Source organism: Mustela lutreola, chromosome 3, assembly GCF_030435805.1.
Source record: "Mustela lutreola isolate mMusLut2 chromosome 3, mMusLut2.pri, whole genome shotgun sequence".
NCBI lineage: Eukaryota > Metazoa > Chordata > Mammalia > Carnivora > Mustelidae > Mustela > Mustela lutreola.
Window position 1 is genome coordinate 160,665,222 of NC_081292.1, and position 13,912 is coordinate 160,679,133.

The 13,912-nt window shown below is 39.2% G+C and overlaps 2 protein-coding genes across 10 annotated transcripts in view; one reads left to right on the forward strand and one right to left on the reverse strand.

Moving 5' to 3' along the window:
• The window catches only part of ARL6IP6 (ADP ribosylation factor like GTPase 6 interacting protein 6), a 37,841-nt gene extending 34,553 nt beyond the window's left edge, over positions 1 to 3,288 (reverse strand). Inside the window, exons 1-2 of one of the 2 annotated variants that reach the window (XM_059167332.1) lie at positions 1,913 to 3,286; positions 228 to 281 (exon numbers count right to left, since the gene is read on the reverse strand). In XM_059167332.1, the coding sequence (XP_059023315.1) occupies positions 228 to 281; positions 1,913 to 2,690 (832 nt within the window). In that variant the 5' untranslated portion in view covers positions 2,691 to 3,286. Of the gene's footprint in view, positions 1 to 227; positions 282 to 1,912 lie in introns of both variants that reach the window. The other variant, XM_059167333.1, reaches the window with a different exon arrangement.
• PRPF40A (pre-mRNA processing factor 40 homolog A) overlaps positions 3,282 to 13,912 on the forward strand; it is a 55,475-nt gene continuing 44,844 nt past the window's right edge. For 4 of the 8 annotated variants that reach the window (XM_059167325.1, XM_059167326.1, XM_059167327.1 and 1 more), the window contains exons 1-2: positions 3,474 to 3,683; positions 4,816 to 4,947. In XM_059167325.1, the coding sequence (XP_059023308.1) occupies positions 3,474 to 3,683; positions 4,816 to 4,947 (342 nt within the window). Of the gene's footprint in view, positions 3,684 to 4,815; positions 4,948 to 13,912 lie in introns of all 8 variants that reach the window. The other 4 variants (XM_059167329.1, XM_059167330.1, XM_059167331.1 and 1 more) reach the window with 2 other exon arrangements.

Below are 13,912 nucleotides of genomic sequence, written 5' to 3' on the forward strand. Positions count from 1 at the left end.
CACATACAGCTATGATCAAACTGTATTTCTAGCATGTGTGGTGTACACCCACACACACCAAGTATATATAAAATCTAATAAGATTTACCACAAACACAAATAAAAAAATTAAGACTGAATGAATTGCACAAGTGATTAAGTATTTTACCCAAAACTTTGTAGTTTAAACATGATCTCGCAAAATAAAAATGAACTCAAAAGCAAATCGAGTGACAGTTAAGTTATACCTAGTAGCCCAGTGTCTATGTCCTCTTCAGTCTTTAAATTCTCAGCATGCAACTCTGTAAATACAAAAAAAGAAGGCTTGAGTAAAAAAGATGATTTTACTACTTGAATAGCTTAAAGGCTGGAAAAATATTGTGAACCTGTGGAAAATGCTGTGGAGTCAGAAACAAATGGGTCGAAATTCTGATTCCATATACCAGCTATGAACCTTCAGTATGCAAATAAAGCATTTATGAGCCAACTGCCACATATACACAAAGCTTCTTAGAGTTATTGTGAAAATATTTTATTTATTTAATCTCTACCCCCAATGTGGGGCTCAAACTCAAAACCTCAAATCACACATGCTCTTCTGTCAGCCAGGTGCCCCTAAAAGTATTTTAAGCAATGGAAATTACACAGCATATTAGATTCCTTTCTTCCATTCTCAAAAGTAAGCACAACTCAATGTCTTCTGCATAGGACTCCGCTTACCAAGTTTTGTGACTTAATAATATAAAGGAAATCTCTCACAGCACAAGGGAAATAACCTACAAAACTCTCTCCAAGATACAGTGGAAAAAAAGAGGAGGGGAGTGAAAGAGTAATGAAACACTGTTAAACAATGTTAAATATGAAACACAAATTTAACATTGACAGTTGACACCCAAGATCATTGTATGAAGAGATTCACATTTACTCTAAACTGTCCTGTGTATAAAAATCAAGCCTAAGTTGTTAGCTGCCATCTGCAGCCCAGTAGGAGCTTGGAAGCAATGAGGAAAAAATTAAAACTGGAGTTAAGCTGATTTAATTCTATTTAGTTAAAAAACAAAACAAAAAAACAAAACAAAACAAAAAAACCCTAAAACTTGCGTGGCAACTTGTTGGGTGCTTCTCACAGAACTAAAGTAGATTTTGTTTTAATTTTTGTTAGTAACTTGGCCAAAGTCACACACGAACGAGAACTGAGATTTAAACTCGCGTCTGATTCTTTCCACTGTAAAATAAATATCCAACCATACAGTTTACAGGATAAACTTTGAAAACTTTTTCACAGTACATCTCTTTCTATTCCAATCTGGTTGATACTTAAACTTCACACTCAAGAAAATAAAACTAATAATCAGAGAATAGGTCCTGTTTAGGTCCTGTTACAAAACTTCACCACTACACTCTGTTGAAAACCTAATACAAAACCAAGAGGTGCTAATTATTTTACCTGTAGAAGTTGAACTTTTGGCTGTGGGTGAAAATCCGTTCTTTCTGGAATTCTGTGCGTGTACAAAATTAGTGAATAGCATACCTCTAACCATTCGTGGATTAAATAAAAGTCTTTGAATATGAATAGCCTATTTTAATCACACACTTTTCACCCTCTTTAAGGACTGCTGTCCTCCATAATGCTTCATTTTGTCAACATTTCACCCCAAGTGTTCACTGACTCTACTGTCGCTTCAAGAATACCCATTTAATCAAGACCCTTTCTGAAAATGGGTCTCCTAAGCTTGCACCAGGGTGTTCCACCATTCCGAAGACAAAACAAAACAAAAGAGGATGAGCAAAGAAAGGTGCCAGTGAGGACTCTGGGTGAAAGCCACTACCAGCTTGCCGGCCTTTGATGGGGAGGAGGCAGATGAAAGTCAAGACCTACGTCCAAGATCAACTTTACTCTGGACAGAGACTTTCAGCGCCGGAGCTTCAGTACCTTTTACGATCAGGTAGGCGATGGCGAGGAGGAAGGCGAGGAGGATGGCGAACAGCAGCGAACAAAGAATTGAGAGGATCTGGACCGGCCACCGCCGAGCCTGGGCTCCGTCGTCCGCAACCGCCGAGAAAATGCCATTGCGCTTATCGGGCAGAACCGGAGACCCGTCCCCGTCCCGCCGGAATAGAGAGCCCTTTCTAGGCTCCGACGACGCCCCGGCCGAGAACTCCGCCCGCAGATCACGGGCCACTTGGTCGCACCCGTCCTCCTCGTCCACTTCACCCTCACCCCAACCATCCCCCTGAGTGAACGTGGAAAACGCGGGCCGGGAAAACGTGACAGGGGTGTCGAGACGTCGGCGCTGAGCAGCGGAGCGCCGCCCGCCCTCCACGAACGACATGGCGGGAAAGACTAGCGGGCCCGCGGAGGTCGAGAGCCTCCCACTCGCCCCGCCCCGCGCTCGCAGCAGCCAATCAGCGGCCAGACCCCCCCCCACAGCCTCCACCACCCGGCACTGTCGCGCAGGGGGGCGCAGAGGTGCGCAACTGGGCGGGGAAGGTGCAGTGGGACCTAAAGAAAGGCTGGGCGCCCCTGCGCCAGAGCACGACCCCAGCTCAGTAGGAAGGAAAGAAAGCAGAGAAGTGCGCAGAAAGAGCCGAGCCGAGGCTAAAGCTAGCCAAGTCTCCTCTCCCTGCAGTGCTTCGTCCCAGCCAGAGACCTCCGCCACGGCCGCGTCACCTCCAGGCAAGCGCGCGCCCCAGTAGCACCAAAGCCGCATCTTCTCGACGCCCGGTCCTAGCGCCCGCCCATACCCCTCGGATTCCCATTTCCCAATCGATTAGCTTTCTCCCTTCTTCTGCTATACGCTCCTATTTTTCTCTGGCTCCGCTCCCACCTGCCTAACTGCCCTTCTCTCTTTCTCTTTTGCATTGTTCTTCCCGCCCCATCACAACTTCCCTCCACCCCGCTCGACACGCCTCCTTCCCGCCCCCTCCGCGGGCTTTCCAGCCGGTGCGTAAAGAGCTCGAACCCTCGCTTAAGGAGCCCCCCCCTTCCTCTCCTGTTCCCCGCCCCCGCTCCTCCTCGAGCACCGCGCGCGCGCGCGCCTGGCCCCCGCCACCGCTAACGCTAGAAGCTGCTTACCCCACCCCCACCCCACCCCACCCCGGGCAGCCTCAGGTTTGTGGGGCGTACGTAACTCGGGCGGAGGGAGTGAAGGTGGCAGGCCCCAACTGCCCCACCCCCTACGGGGTGAGGTGGTCTAAGCTCGGGAAGCTGGGACACCGTTGTCTTCCCTTCTCCGGGGAAAGTTGGTGGAGTTTTCCCGGCGGAGGCGCAGAAACTTCCTCCGTCCCCCTCCCCCCCGTCCATGCAGGCGACGCCGAGTGAGGCTGAGGCTGGGGGCGAATCGCCGCAGAGCTGCGTGTCGGTAGCGCACTCTGATTGGACAGTCGGGAAGCCTGTCAGCTTATTGGCCCCGCTGATCCCGCCCCGTAGCGCAGGGCAGCCTTTAACCTTTGGCCCCAGTGGGCGCCAGCCACTCAGATCGCTTCTTGTTGGTATGTGTAGCGGCAGTGGCCGCCGGCGGAGCAGTCTGAGCCCGACGATGAGGCCGGGGACGGGAGCGGAGCGTGGAGGCCTCATGGTGAGTGAAATGGAGAGCCATCCTCCTTCGCGGGGTCCCGGGGACGGGGAGCGGAGATTGTCCGGCTCAAGCCTCTGCTCCAGTTCTTGGGTCTCTGCTGACGGCTTCCTGAGGAGACGGCCCTCGGTAAGGGATCGGTGGAGCAGGGGGAAAGCGGCACAATGAAAAACGAAGTCAGAGAGGCAGGAAGCTTTTTCCAAAAGGAGAAGAAGATGAGAGTGGACGAAGAAAGAGCTCGAGATGGTGTGCTATGTAACGAGGAGGAGAATTGGAGAGTGGGGATGCACAAAGGGAAGAATGTGGGTCCCTGGAAGTTCTTACTGGGCTTGGCCTAGACAGATGCGCGGTGGAGGTGCTGGGCCTTGGGCGGGGTGAGCGTTTTGGAGAGGTAGGCCCGCTGTAGCAGGGAGGGGGAGGCGGAAACTTGATTATGTAGACTTTGAGAGAGGCTGCCAAAATCTGTTTTCACCAGTAGTAGTGGTGGTTGCAAGGGGTACAGCCGGGAAGATTGGCAGGGGATAATTACCTGGTCTTAAGACCTGGAACAATGGGCACCAAGGTAAAGAAATAGTTGTCTTTTAAAAGGGAATTAAAATGGAAATGTTAGTTGTTTGTATTTAGGGTCTTTGAGTGATAGACCTTAGTCTGAAAAAAAAATTTTTTTTTTCCTTTTTTGGCAGAAGTAATTTTCCTTGTGTTGAAGATTCTTTTAGGAAGTACTATGTTCACATGTTAGGAGTTAAGTGTCCCTGGTTACCCATAATGTTTGTGTTCTGTTGAGACCAGCTCTTATCCGAAAGAATTTGGAAAATCCTCGTTTCAAAGTTTAAAATTAACTTAAATATAAATTTAAGAATAGTTATGGTTAAGATATTAACTAGCTGTCTGCTGTGTGAAATAGAACAGAGTTGTGGTTTTTCACCCATAACAATTTTTAAATTGGTTTTCACATGTTTCTCAGGTTTAGTAAGCTAACTGATTAAAGCAGGTTACTCTGAAAAATAAAATATATACTCTAGCTGTCCAGTAATTATCTTAATTTTTCCTATTTCGTTCTGTAGTTTGGTCAGTTGCAAGCTCATTATGAATACTGGTGGGTAGTGCATTTTGTTTAAGACAAGGAAGTATAAGCTAACCCAGTAACTGAATCACACATTCATCTAATATTAAAGCACTGCACATAACCAATATGTGGAAATCAGATTTTTGAGAAGCATTTGTCTTACTTGCTGATTTTTAAATTGTCCCTGTTTTTCAGATGGGGCATCCTGGCATGCATTATGCCCCAATGGGAATGCACCCTATGGGTCAGAGAGCGAATATGCCTCCTGTACCTCATGGAATGATGCCGCAAATGATGCCCCCTATGGGAGGGCCACCAATGGGACAAGTAAGAATGTTTTTGTTTTATTTTGTATTTGTTTGTTGTTTATTTTTGCCTGTGGTATCATTGTGTCAAGATTTCAAAACCTGGGTCAATATTTGTAGCTGTTTAAGAATTAGTTTATGTGAAAATAATATTGTTAAATAAGTCAAATGTTGAGTCATTACACTAATCAAATTTTGAATGTAAGGAAAAGCCTTCTGTATAAAAAATTTATTTTCTGCTACAACAAAACTAAGAGTTCTTTTTTCAAGTAATTGTACGTGTAGTCTTCTTAGTGTATTAACATTCTTTTTTCCAAGTATGTTAATTGAAGTTAATGTTTGAAGAGTGAATATTATTTTATAGGTCAACATAACTTATGTCCATGGACCACATAAATGCATAGAATCTAAAAATAGCAATTGTTTAGGTCTTTGCTTTAGAATAAAGTTTATTTCTGAAATAGCTTCTTCTTGTGTATGTGTGTGTGTGCCTGCGCGTGCAGTGGGGGTAGAGAAGGGAGATTCTACTCTAATTTGATTCTTCATAGGGCAGTGCCAATAGGTGGTTCACGTTCCACTTAATACTGTTTTATTTCTGTTTTGTTTTAATGCTTACTGCTTCTGCACTCCTGCTTTTGAGCTGTCCCTTTCATCCCCAGCATAAATTGTAAATGGACATTTTGTGGGAGTGATTTAGATCAAAAGGGTTTAATGCTGACTCCGTGAATTCAGTAGAACTGAGTTCCTAGAGAAGCATCCAAGAAAGGTAACAGGTTCAGTTACCATGAATAATTTTATGCCCCCTGTCAGGTTCTGTAATACACATATTCTTTGGTGGCTGAGTTCTTTCAATTTGAGTATCTCAATAAATCATCAAAAATTTAGGCTGATAAAATATATTGGAAAGCCAGTCAATTAGGTATGGTCTTTTTGTTAATTAATACTGTTTGTGTTGATAATCACTTAAGCCTTGATATTTTAAGCTATTGGTGAAATTGTAGTGGAGAAAGGACCTTGCTTTGTGTCTTTTTCTTTGAACTTAACCTTAGGAGTAAAAGGGCTTAATGTCAAGTGATTTTCTTCCTTTTTATTTATAATGTAGCCCTTAATTTTGTACAAAAATCTTTGTTCAAAGACACCAGGCCCAAAAGATTCTGCCCATAGGAGTTTTGGGGGTTTTTGGGGGTTTGTTTTTTGTTTTTGCTTTTGAAAGAACCGTTTTATTCTGTTGTTCTAGAATAACACAAGTTTTAAAATTTTCTTAGGTGATGGAGAAACAACTCTGATTCTTCTGTTTCTTTCCATCTCTAAGCAGCAAGGAGCTCTTCTGGTTTTCTTAGTAGAGCTGCTCTAACTAGATAATGAGCTTTAAAAAATATTTATTCTTTAAATGCTCTGGTTCTTATTTAAAATTAGTTTCTTTCCACAGAAAGATAAAATAAAACAATTTGCTACTGCCAGATGCTTCTCTCTTTTCTGGGGCCTTCTGTTTCCATTGGGCCAATCAAGGTAAGTTTTGCAAGGGATTGACCTGTTTACCCTTGCTGTAATGGTGCTATTGCACTACCAAACCAAGACACCAGCTAGTCATTTCTAGTAAAATGCAGATTATATTTATTTATTTTTTTAAAGTACTTTCATGTATCTCATTGACATAAGCTGGTCACAGTTTCCTTTATGGCCCTTTCTCTTTAGCTATATCAGTGACCATCTTCCTAGAAAGATTACTTGCTATTTGGTACACATCTGTTGAAATACTCTGAATTTTACCTTGTGGTTTTCTTCTTTTTTCCTAGACCAGTTTATGCCATGTATCTTTAAATGCACCTGACTATTTAGATGTTTAAGTCTCTCTCTCCCTGTTGGCTCCTATTAGGATAATGAATGAATGACTTAAGAGTCCAGCTTCTAGGGTCCCAAGAAAATCTTCATTGTTTTTACTTAAAATTCAATTGTTTCTTTTTTTCCTTTTAATATTCAACTTTTATGGGGCCCAAATCTTGGTAAAACTAATTCTTATTTGAGCTTTGGTAACTGACTTGGAGGGCATGGATAATTTAAATAAACTCAAGTAATCTAGAAATCTAATTTAGAGCCCAGTAAACAACTTGCTTAAAAATAAAAGTGGACGGTTAGTAAAATTGATCTTCTATCCACTTTGAGGTATTAATGGTCAGAAGTTAATGAAAAACAGCAGCGTGCTTATATAGTTCGCTATAGTGACACAAAGTTGGTAGAGTTCTGTCATACAATTTTTAAAAATTAGTTTACAGATTTTTTAGACTGGTACTGAAGGTTATGGAACCTTCATGTATATTGCCTAGTTCACATTAATATCTCATTTTGGGACCAGCTGAAAATGAAAATTGCTGCCAGTCTTACTTGCTAAATGATTCTGGTCTTTGAAATGGTACTGAATGTGACATGAAATTTTAAAACTTGTTTGTAAAATAATATTCAGACTGGACAGAATAACAACATACAGAAGTCAGAATTTTTCAAATGCATCAAGTTAATTAGGTTTAAGGGGTATTATGGTTTTCTGAAGGAGTTTGGTTGTTTGTTTTTATTCAGAAGATGACCTACTGTGCCCTTTTTAGAATTCAAGCTGTTCTGTTACTACTAAAAAGTGGATTTCAGGTTTATCTGAGATATCTATTATATAGATTAAATTTGCCTCTTCTGTTCATATGGGAAAGCTGTCTTACAGGATTATAGAATCTCATATTTGAGAGGGACCTTGAAAGGTGTATAAATTTTAGATAATATGGAAATTAAATAATGGTTTATCACTGGTTAAAAAACCGTTATTAATAAAGTAATTTCCTTGCTTGGTGACAATACTCAAATATTTGCAGTAGAGATTTGCCTTAAGATGTGATTGTATGTGAGGCCATTTTTTACTTAGTCAGGAAGATTTTATTTATTCATTTGACAGGGATCACAAGGAGGTGGAGAGGCAGGTAGATAGAGAAGGAAGCAGGCTCCCTGCTGAGCAGAGAGACTGATGTGGGGCTTGATCCCCGGACCCTGAGATAATGACCCAAGCTGAAGGCAGAGGCTTAACCCACTGAGCGACCCAGGCGCCCCGGAATGTTTTACTTTTAAAAGGTTTTCACATCTTCCTAATTTTTGTTGTTCTTTCTATGTGAAGCGCATGCAAGTCCTACCTTTTTCACAGGTGATTTTGCCTTCACTGAAAGCCTAAGAGAGTCCTCTTAGGTGGTTCTTTCTTTTTTTAATTTTTCTTTTAATGAGAAAAGTAGAATAAAAGATTTAAAGTTTTCTTTAGCTCTAACAACCTATGGTTCAGTTCAGATCATTTGGTAAGAACAGATGATATGTATGAGATTTTATGGGTTGATTGGACATAAAATTCTTTAATGCCTCCCTAATTCTAATCATTCAGTACTTTTTTGCCTTTGTTCAATAAATTGATAAATGAATGCTTTTCACAAATGATTTTGATTTTCTTGTTCTTAAAATTAGTGAGGCAGGTTTTAACAGATCTTGACTGTATTCCTTCTGCCATCTGGACCCAAGTAGTTACACTCCCATGCCTAGGATACTCTTAACAAATTTTGAGCTGGTTTTCTTGCTTGAAGTCTGCCCCTCAAGTTCTTGATTTTAGCATGTTGTCTCCTTGCCCAAGAACCTCCAGTGTTTTTTTTGTACCTAAGGTATAATGTCTAAATTCCACAATTTAAAGAATCTCCCAGAGTACAACTCAATCCTGAGCTTCATGTCTTTACACCCCTAAGCTGAACACAGGCTATATCTTTTTATGATATCTTGACTGATTATATTAGTTCTTGAGTGAGCTTGTGCTGTTCATGCTCTCCTACCCACAGCTCACTACCACCATGAACTTAACTTTACTTACGTAAGTTCTGCCATTTCAAGTTCTTCCTTCTCCTGAAGATCAGCATACTTTGTTGCCCAACATACACCTCCCTTTCAAATTAAAAAAAATCCTATGAAATTTACCTGTAACTCTGTTTCACTTATTTTGGGATTTAGTTTTGTTTTGTTTTAGGGTTTATTTGCTGTGTCTTTCCAGCATATAATAGACTGTAAGCTCTTAGAGGGCAGGTCCTGTGTTTTGTACTTTATAAGAAGTCCACAGGTGCTGAGCACAGTCTTGGCACAGCATGGGTGCTCGGTAAAATACTTGTTGAATGAATGAAACAAAAACATAGTCTTTCCTACAGTATAGGCCATGGAGATAGTAGATGTTACATGTGACTATTTTCATTGGTTACTTGTGACTTTACAGTGCTACAACTTAGTTCTTATTTTTAGTGTTTGCCTCTCTATAGTTGTTTTTTTAATTTGGTAAAAATGGAAGATAAAATGTAATAATTTTTGGTGGATAAAGCAAAAATACCTGTTTCCATTTATTTTAAATTATAGCCAAATGTATTTCTATCTGTCTGACTTTAGTAATGGTCTTTTTAAATTTTACCACAAAAAGTTTTCCATACCTTCACGGGTAAATGACGATTTGGCATATAGGCCTTCCAGAAATCCATACTATTGGTGTATCTTAGACTGACTGATTTGACCAATTGATTTGTTACTGTTGCTTTTGAAGTAGCATTATTTTGGGTATTTACAGAATCCTTGTTGTTGAATTGGACATTGGTAAGTAACAAAAAGGCTTTTTCCCCCTTAGGTTATTTGTTCATAATTATTGAATCTCAGTAACTTTCTGTATGCATTTACATTATCCAGGCAAGTACTTATTAAAAAATAGATTGACCCAGATCTAATATGTTTGTATAACTTCTAAGCTGTGTATGTAGTTCGATTTTGATAGATTTACTAATGATTTCTTTAGATAGCATTACAGTTAAATATGAACTCATCTATTAAGAAACTTTAGCTAGAGTAGCGTTTCTGAGTATGGAGAGTATTTGGATAGATTTAAGAAGACTGTAAGTGCGGAAGAATAAGCTGTACTCCTCTCCTCCTTTGAGATTAACAGGGCACAGTATTTTCCAAGAATGCTGAGAAGTCTCACAGAAGCCTTTTAAAACTGTTTTTCTCATTGTTACTTGGTTTGTTTGTTTTTTAACCATCTTCCCTTTCCCACTTCCCTAGGCTCCCTTACCTCCCTGTTTATGTGTTTATTTTGCTTTGTTTAGCACATTGCATGGAATTAACGTTGCATGGAATTAGCATTTTGGGAGAAATGCTGTATTGAAGCTGTTTTTCCATTTAGTCTGGTCCTTAGGAGGAAAAAGGGAATAGGAAAATAAGTATTAACAGATACAATGAAGTACTCCATAGAGTACAACAGATGTATTCAGTAAGTAACAGGATTAAAAAGGAAAGAGAACAAATCTCAACAGGTTAACAGGTTGATTTTTAATTGGGTGTTTTAGAAATACTTATGATGTGACTTAAAATCATCGTAAGATTGTGTATCAGTAGCTAATAAAGCTACCTAAGCTACCTGTGGTATCCCATAGCTCTGTACTAGGATGTTTTTTTCCTTTTTTTAAGATTTTTATTTATTTATTTGACAGACGGAGATCACAAGTGGGGGGGGGGGCGGCGGAGCAGGCTCCCTGCTGAGCAGAGAGCCTGAGGTGGGGCTCCATCCCAGGACCCTGAGATCATGACCTGAGCCACCCAGGTGCCCCAGGATGTTTGTTTTTAACTAGAGAAATGATAAGGCTAAGTCGTGAAGGTTTTTTAAGTAAGAAAGAGTAGATTGCTCTTAGGTATAAAAGTTGTTAGTCTTTCATTCTTATTCCTTTCTCCATACCACTATTAGTCAATAGGCATTTAAGTCTGTTGTCTGTGGTGTTAAGATACATAATATATATATATACTGCACTGAAAAACTTAACAGGTATTCCCTCACATGGTTGGGCTGAACTTTATTTTCTCATCTTCTAATGGCTGATTTGGCAGTCATGATATTTGTAGACATTTGGAAGTTATGTGGAGATGAATCTTTTATATTTCTTCTCTTTCTCTGGTCAAGTAATCATACATTTCTTTTGCTTATTAATGAAAAGTTAATTGTAGTTAGTGGTAGTACTAAAGATAATTAGTTTTTTGCCTAATGGGCTTTAAAGAAAATCTGCTTCTAATTGCTTCTTTTTTACTTGGTACAGTGCACTCAAAGTGGAAATCTGAATCTTTTCCAAATCTGAGTGATGCTGGTAGCTATGTCTTTTGAAGGACTAAACATGTCAGCAAGTGAGACTGTTCTGAGTTGAAATATAATTTGTTTTTTCTTCAGCTTTGATTTTTTTTTCCTTAAAATTTACTTCTCTTAGACTTAAAAAAACAAAGTTCTCACTATAATACAAACATAATTTTACTCAGTGGAGCCTGATCTTCTCTTTGGGTTAAGATTTTTAAATTACGTTTTGATTAATGAACGAGCATTAAGTTTCTGTTCAAAAACATGGGGTTTAGTATAGTTTCCTTGGCCATGTGATAAAAGAAAATGTTTACTTCTCTGAAAGGTTATTTTTCAGTAATTTAAGGTCATTATGTATTAGCGTATATTAAATATAATAGAAGATTTTTCTCTTTGTACACAAATAAGAACTGTCTACATAAAGTTGTCTGCTTACAAGCATTTGAGTTTCTGCTATGTACATATACCTATCCTCTGCATTAGAGATATGTATGTAAATGAGAACGCTCCTTATTTCAAAGGTGCCCACAATTGAGAAGAAACTAAAAAGTAAACTTTCGTGTAAACAGTATATAATGATTTAGCTAGATCTAAAACTGAATTTAGTTGAAAGAACTTGGAGTAGGAGATAGTAATAGTAATGTTCCTCCATACTTTTATCCTAGATGGCTTGTGTTCAGAAGAAGGCTTAGGTGACTTTTTAGAGGAAGTTTTAAAGTCTAATCCTGGGGCGCCTGGGTGGCTCAGTGGGTTAAGCCGCTGCCTTCGGCTCAGGTCATGATCTCCGGGTCCTGGGATCCAGTCCCGCATCGGGCTCTCTGCTCAGTGGGGAGCCTGCTTCCTCCTCTCTCTCTGCCTGCCTCTCTGCCTACTTGTGATCTCTCTCTGTCAAATAAATAAATAAAATCTTTACAAAAATAAAAAATAAACTCTAATCCTGTATGACTTGAAACATCACAGTTTGTGGGTATCCTTGCTATGTTTAGAGTTTTTTAAAAATTAAAATCATTGTTTATTTTTATTCAGTTCTTTTTAAGTTTTTGTCATTTTATCCATGTGCAGTTTTCTCTTTATATTTTCTTTGACCTCATTAAGAAGTTTGGAGTTTGGTAAGAGGCAGTGGGCTAAGTATCATTAATAATTTAAACTATTTACTTGCACTTTTTTTTTTTTTTTAAGTTTCAGGGAATAGAGTTGTGATACCTAATCTGTTTTAAAAGGAATTATAATTCTATCACTGTCTTTGTGTATAAGTTTGAGAGACGGATATACCTTAAAGAATATGATCCTCCTAACACTTAAAAAAGGGGTGGCTAGAGGATGAATGTCTGATTCATAGGTGGGAATAGTAAGGCCCAGGGAATTAAGTGAATTATCCAGTGACATTGCAGAGCTAGCATTAAATATGATGCTAAAAAATGGGATTGCCTTATTACATGGCTTGATTCCTACTGAAGATGATGGTTTTACATTATTTATTAGATGCTCTTAAAGAACCTAAGTGCAGATTTATTAGATAGGGAATAAATGAGAGAAGGGACAATGAAGAGAAACTTTATTATCTGAGTTGAGGGAGAGTATTGGTAATAAAAGCGCTGTCATTTATTGAGCATTGTTCTGTGCGTTTTCTGCGCGTTTTCTGCGCATTGCCCCATTTGATCCCTACAGCAATGTTAACAGGTGAGTGGTACTTTTCCCCGTGTTACAGTTGAGAAAATTGAGGCCCAGATAGGTTAAGTAAGTTAGCCCAAGATCATGCAGCTGCTGATTGACCAAGCTAGGATAGGAATTTTGATAGTCTCTCTCTAGAGTATGCATAATAGCTATACTGGACTGCTTCCCTATATAGCAGTATGAGATTATATCATTAAGCTAACCTCCTTAGAATCTGAAGGAAGAGTGTATACTTCATTTCATCCAGGTTGAGAGTATTTAGCAAACAAAGTATTTTAGAATACTGGCAATTAACTTATTAAATGGTAAGGTTGTGTTTCATGTGGAACAGTATACAGATGTCTGCTATTTGTTTATCTAAATGTTATACAGAAAATGATAAATATCTTGAACTTCTATATAATTGTAATGATGAGGAAGTAAGGTTAAATGATAGTCCCAAAATGTAATTACTTATTTTGGGTTATTAAGGATATGCTTTAAACAGGAGTATTGATGTCTATTTCTAATTGAATGAATATCTAGTTACATTCAGAGATGTAGTTTTTACAGTTGTTCAGTGATTAATTTTTTTTTTTTTGCATTCATTCATAAGGTAAGTGAGTGGTGTGAAAGTGGTTTTTAGATACTAGACTTAATATCCTCTGTGTACTTACTTGTGGAATTTGACTTAAGAGGAACCAAGTAAAAAGGCAAGAATCAAACTTCCCAGGTGATTTGACACTTTAGGTTTGCAGAAAGAATGGTTTTTAAAAATCAGTGAAATTTAGAAGTTTGTATTTAGCTAAAGATCCTTGGGTTGTGTGATTTCTTTCCAGCAGGAAAAGCTTCAGAAAATAATTATGAAGAGAAGAACTTCTGAAGTGCCCATGTGTGACAATCTTCACTTTTGTTTTGATACCATGAAACGATTGTGCTAGTTTTCCGTTTTGTATGACGTAATGTGTTGTAGCATTGACCGCATTGCTTTTAATCACTTTATTATCTTTAGTTTTAAAAAGATCTAGTGAAAAATGAAGCAGACTTGTTTTACCTAACATTAGGAACTTTCCAAAACTGCGATGCTAAGAATGAGCAGATTGCAGTGCTCCCTAGTTTCTGTTTTTTATTTTCTTCATATTGGTATTCCTTCTGAAGACATCTTAGTAATTGG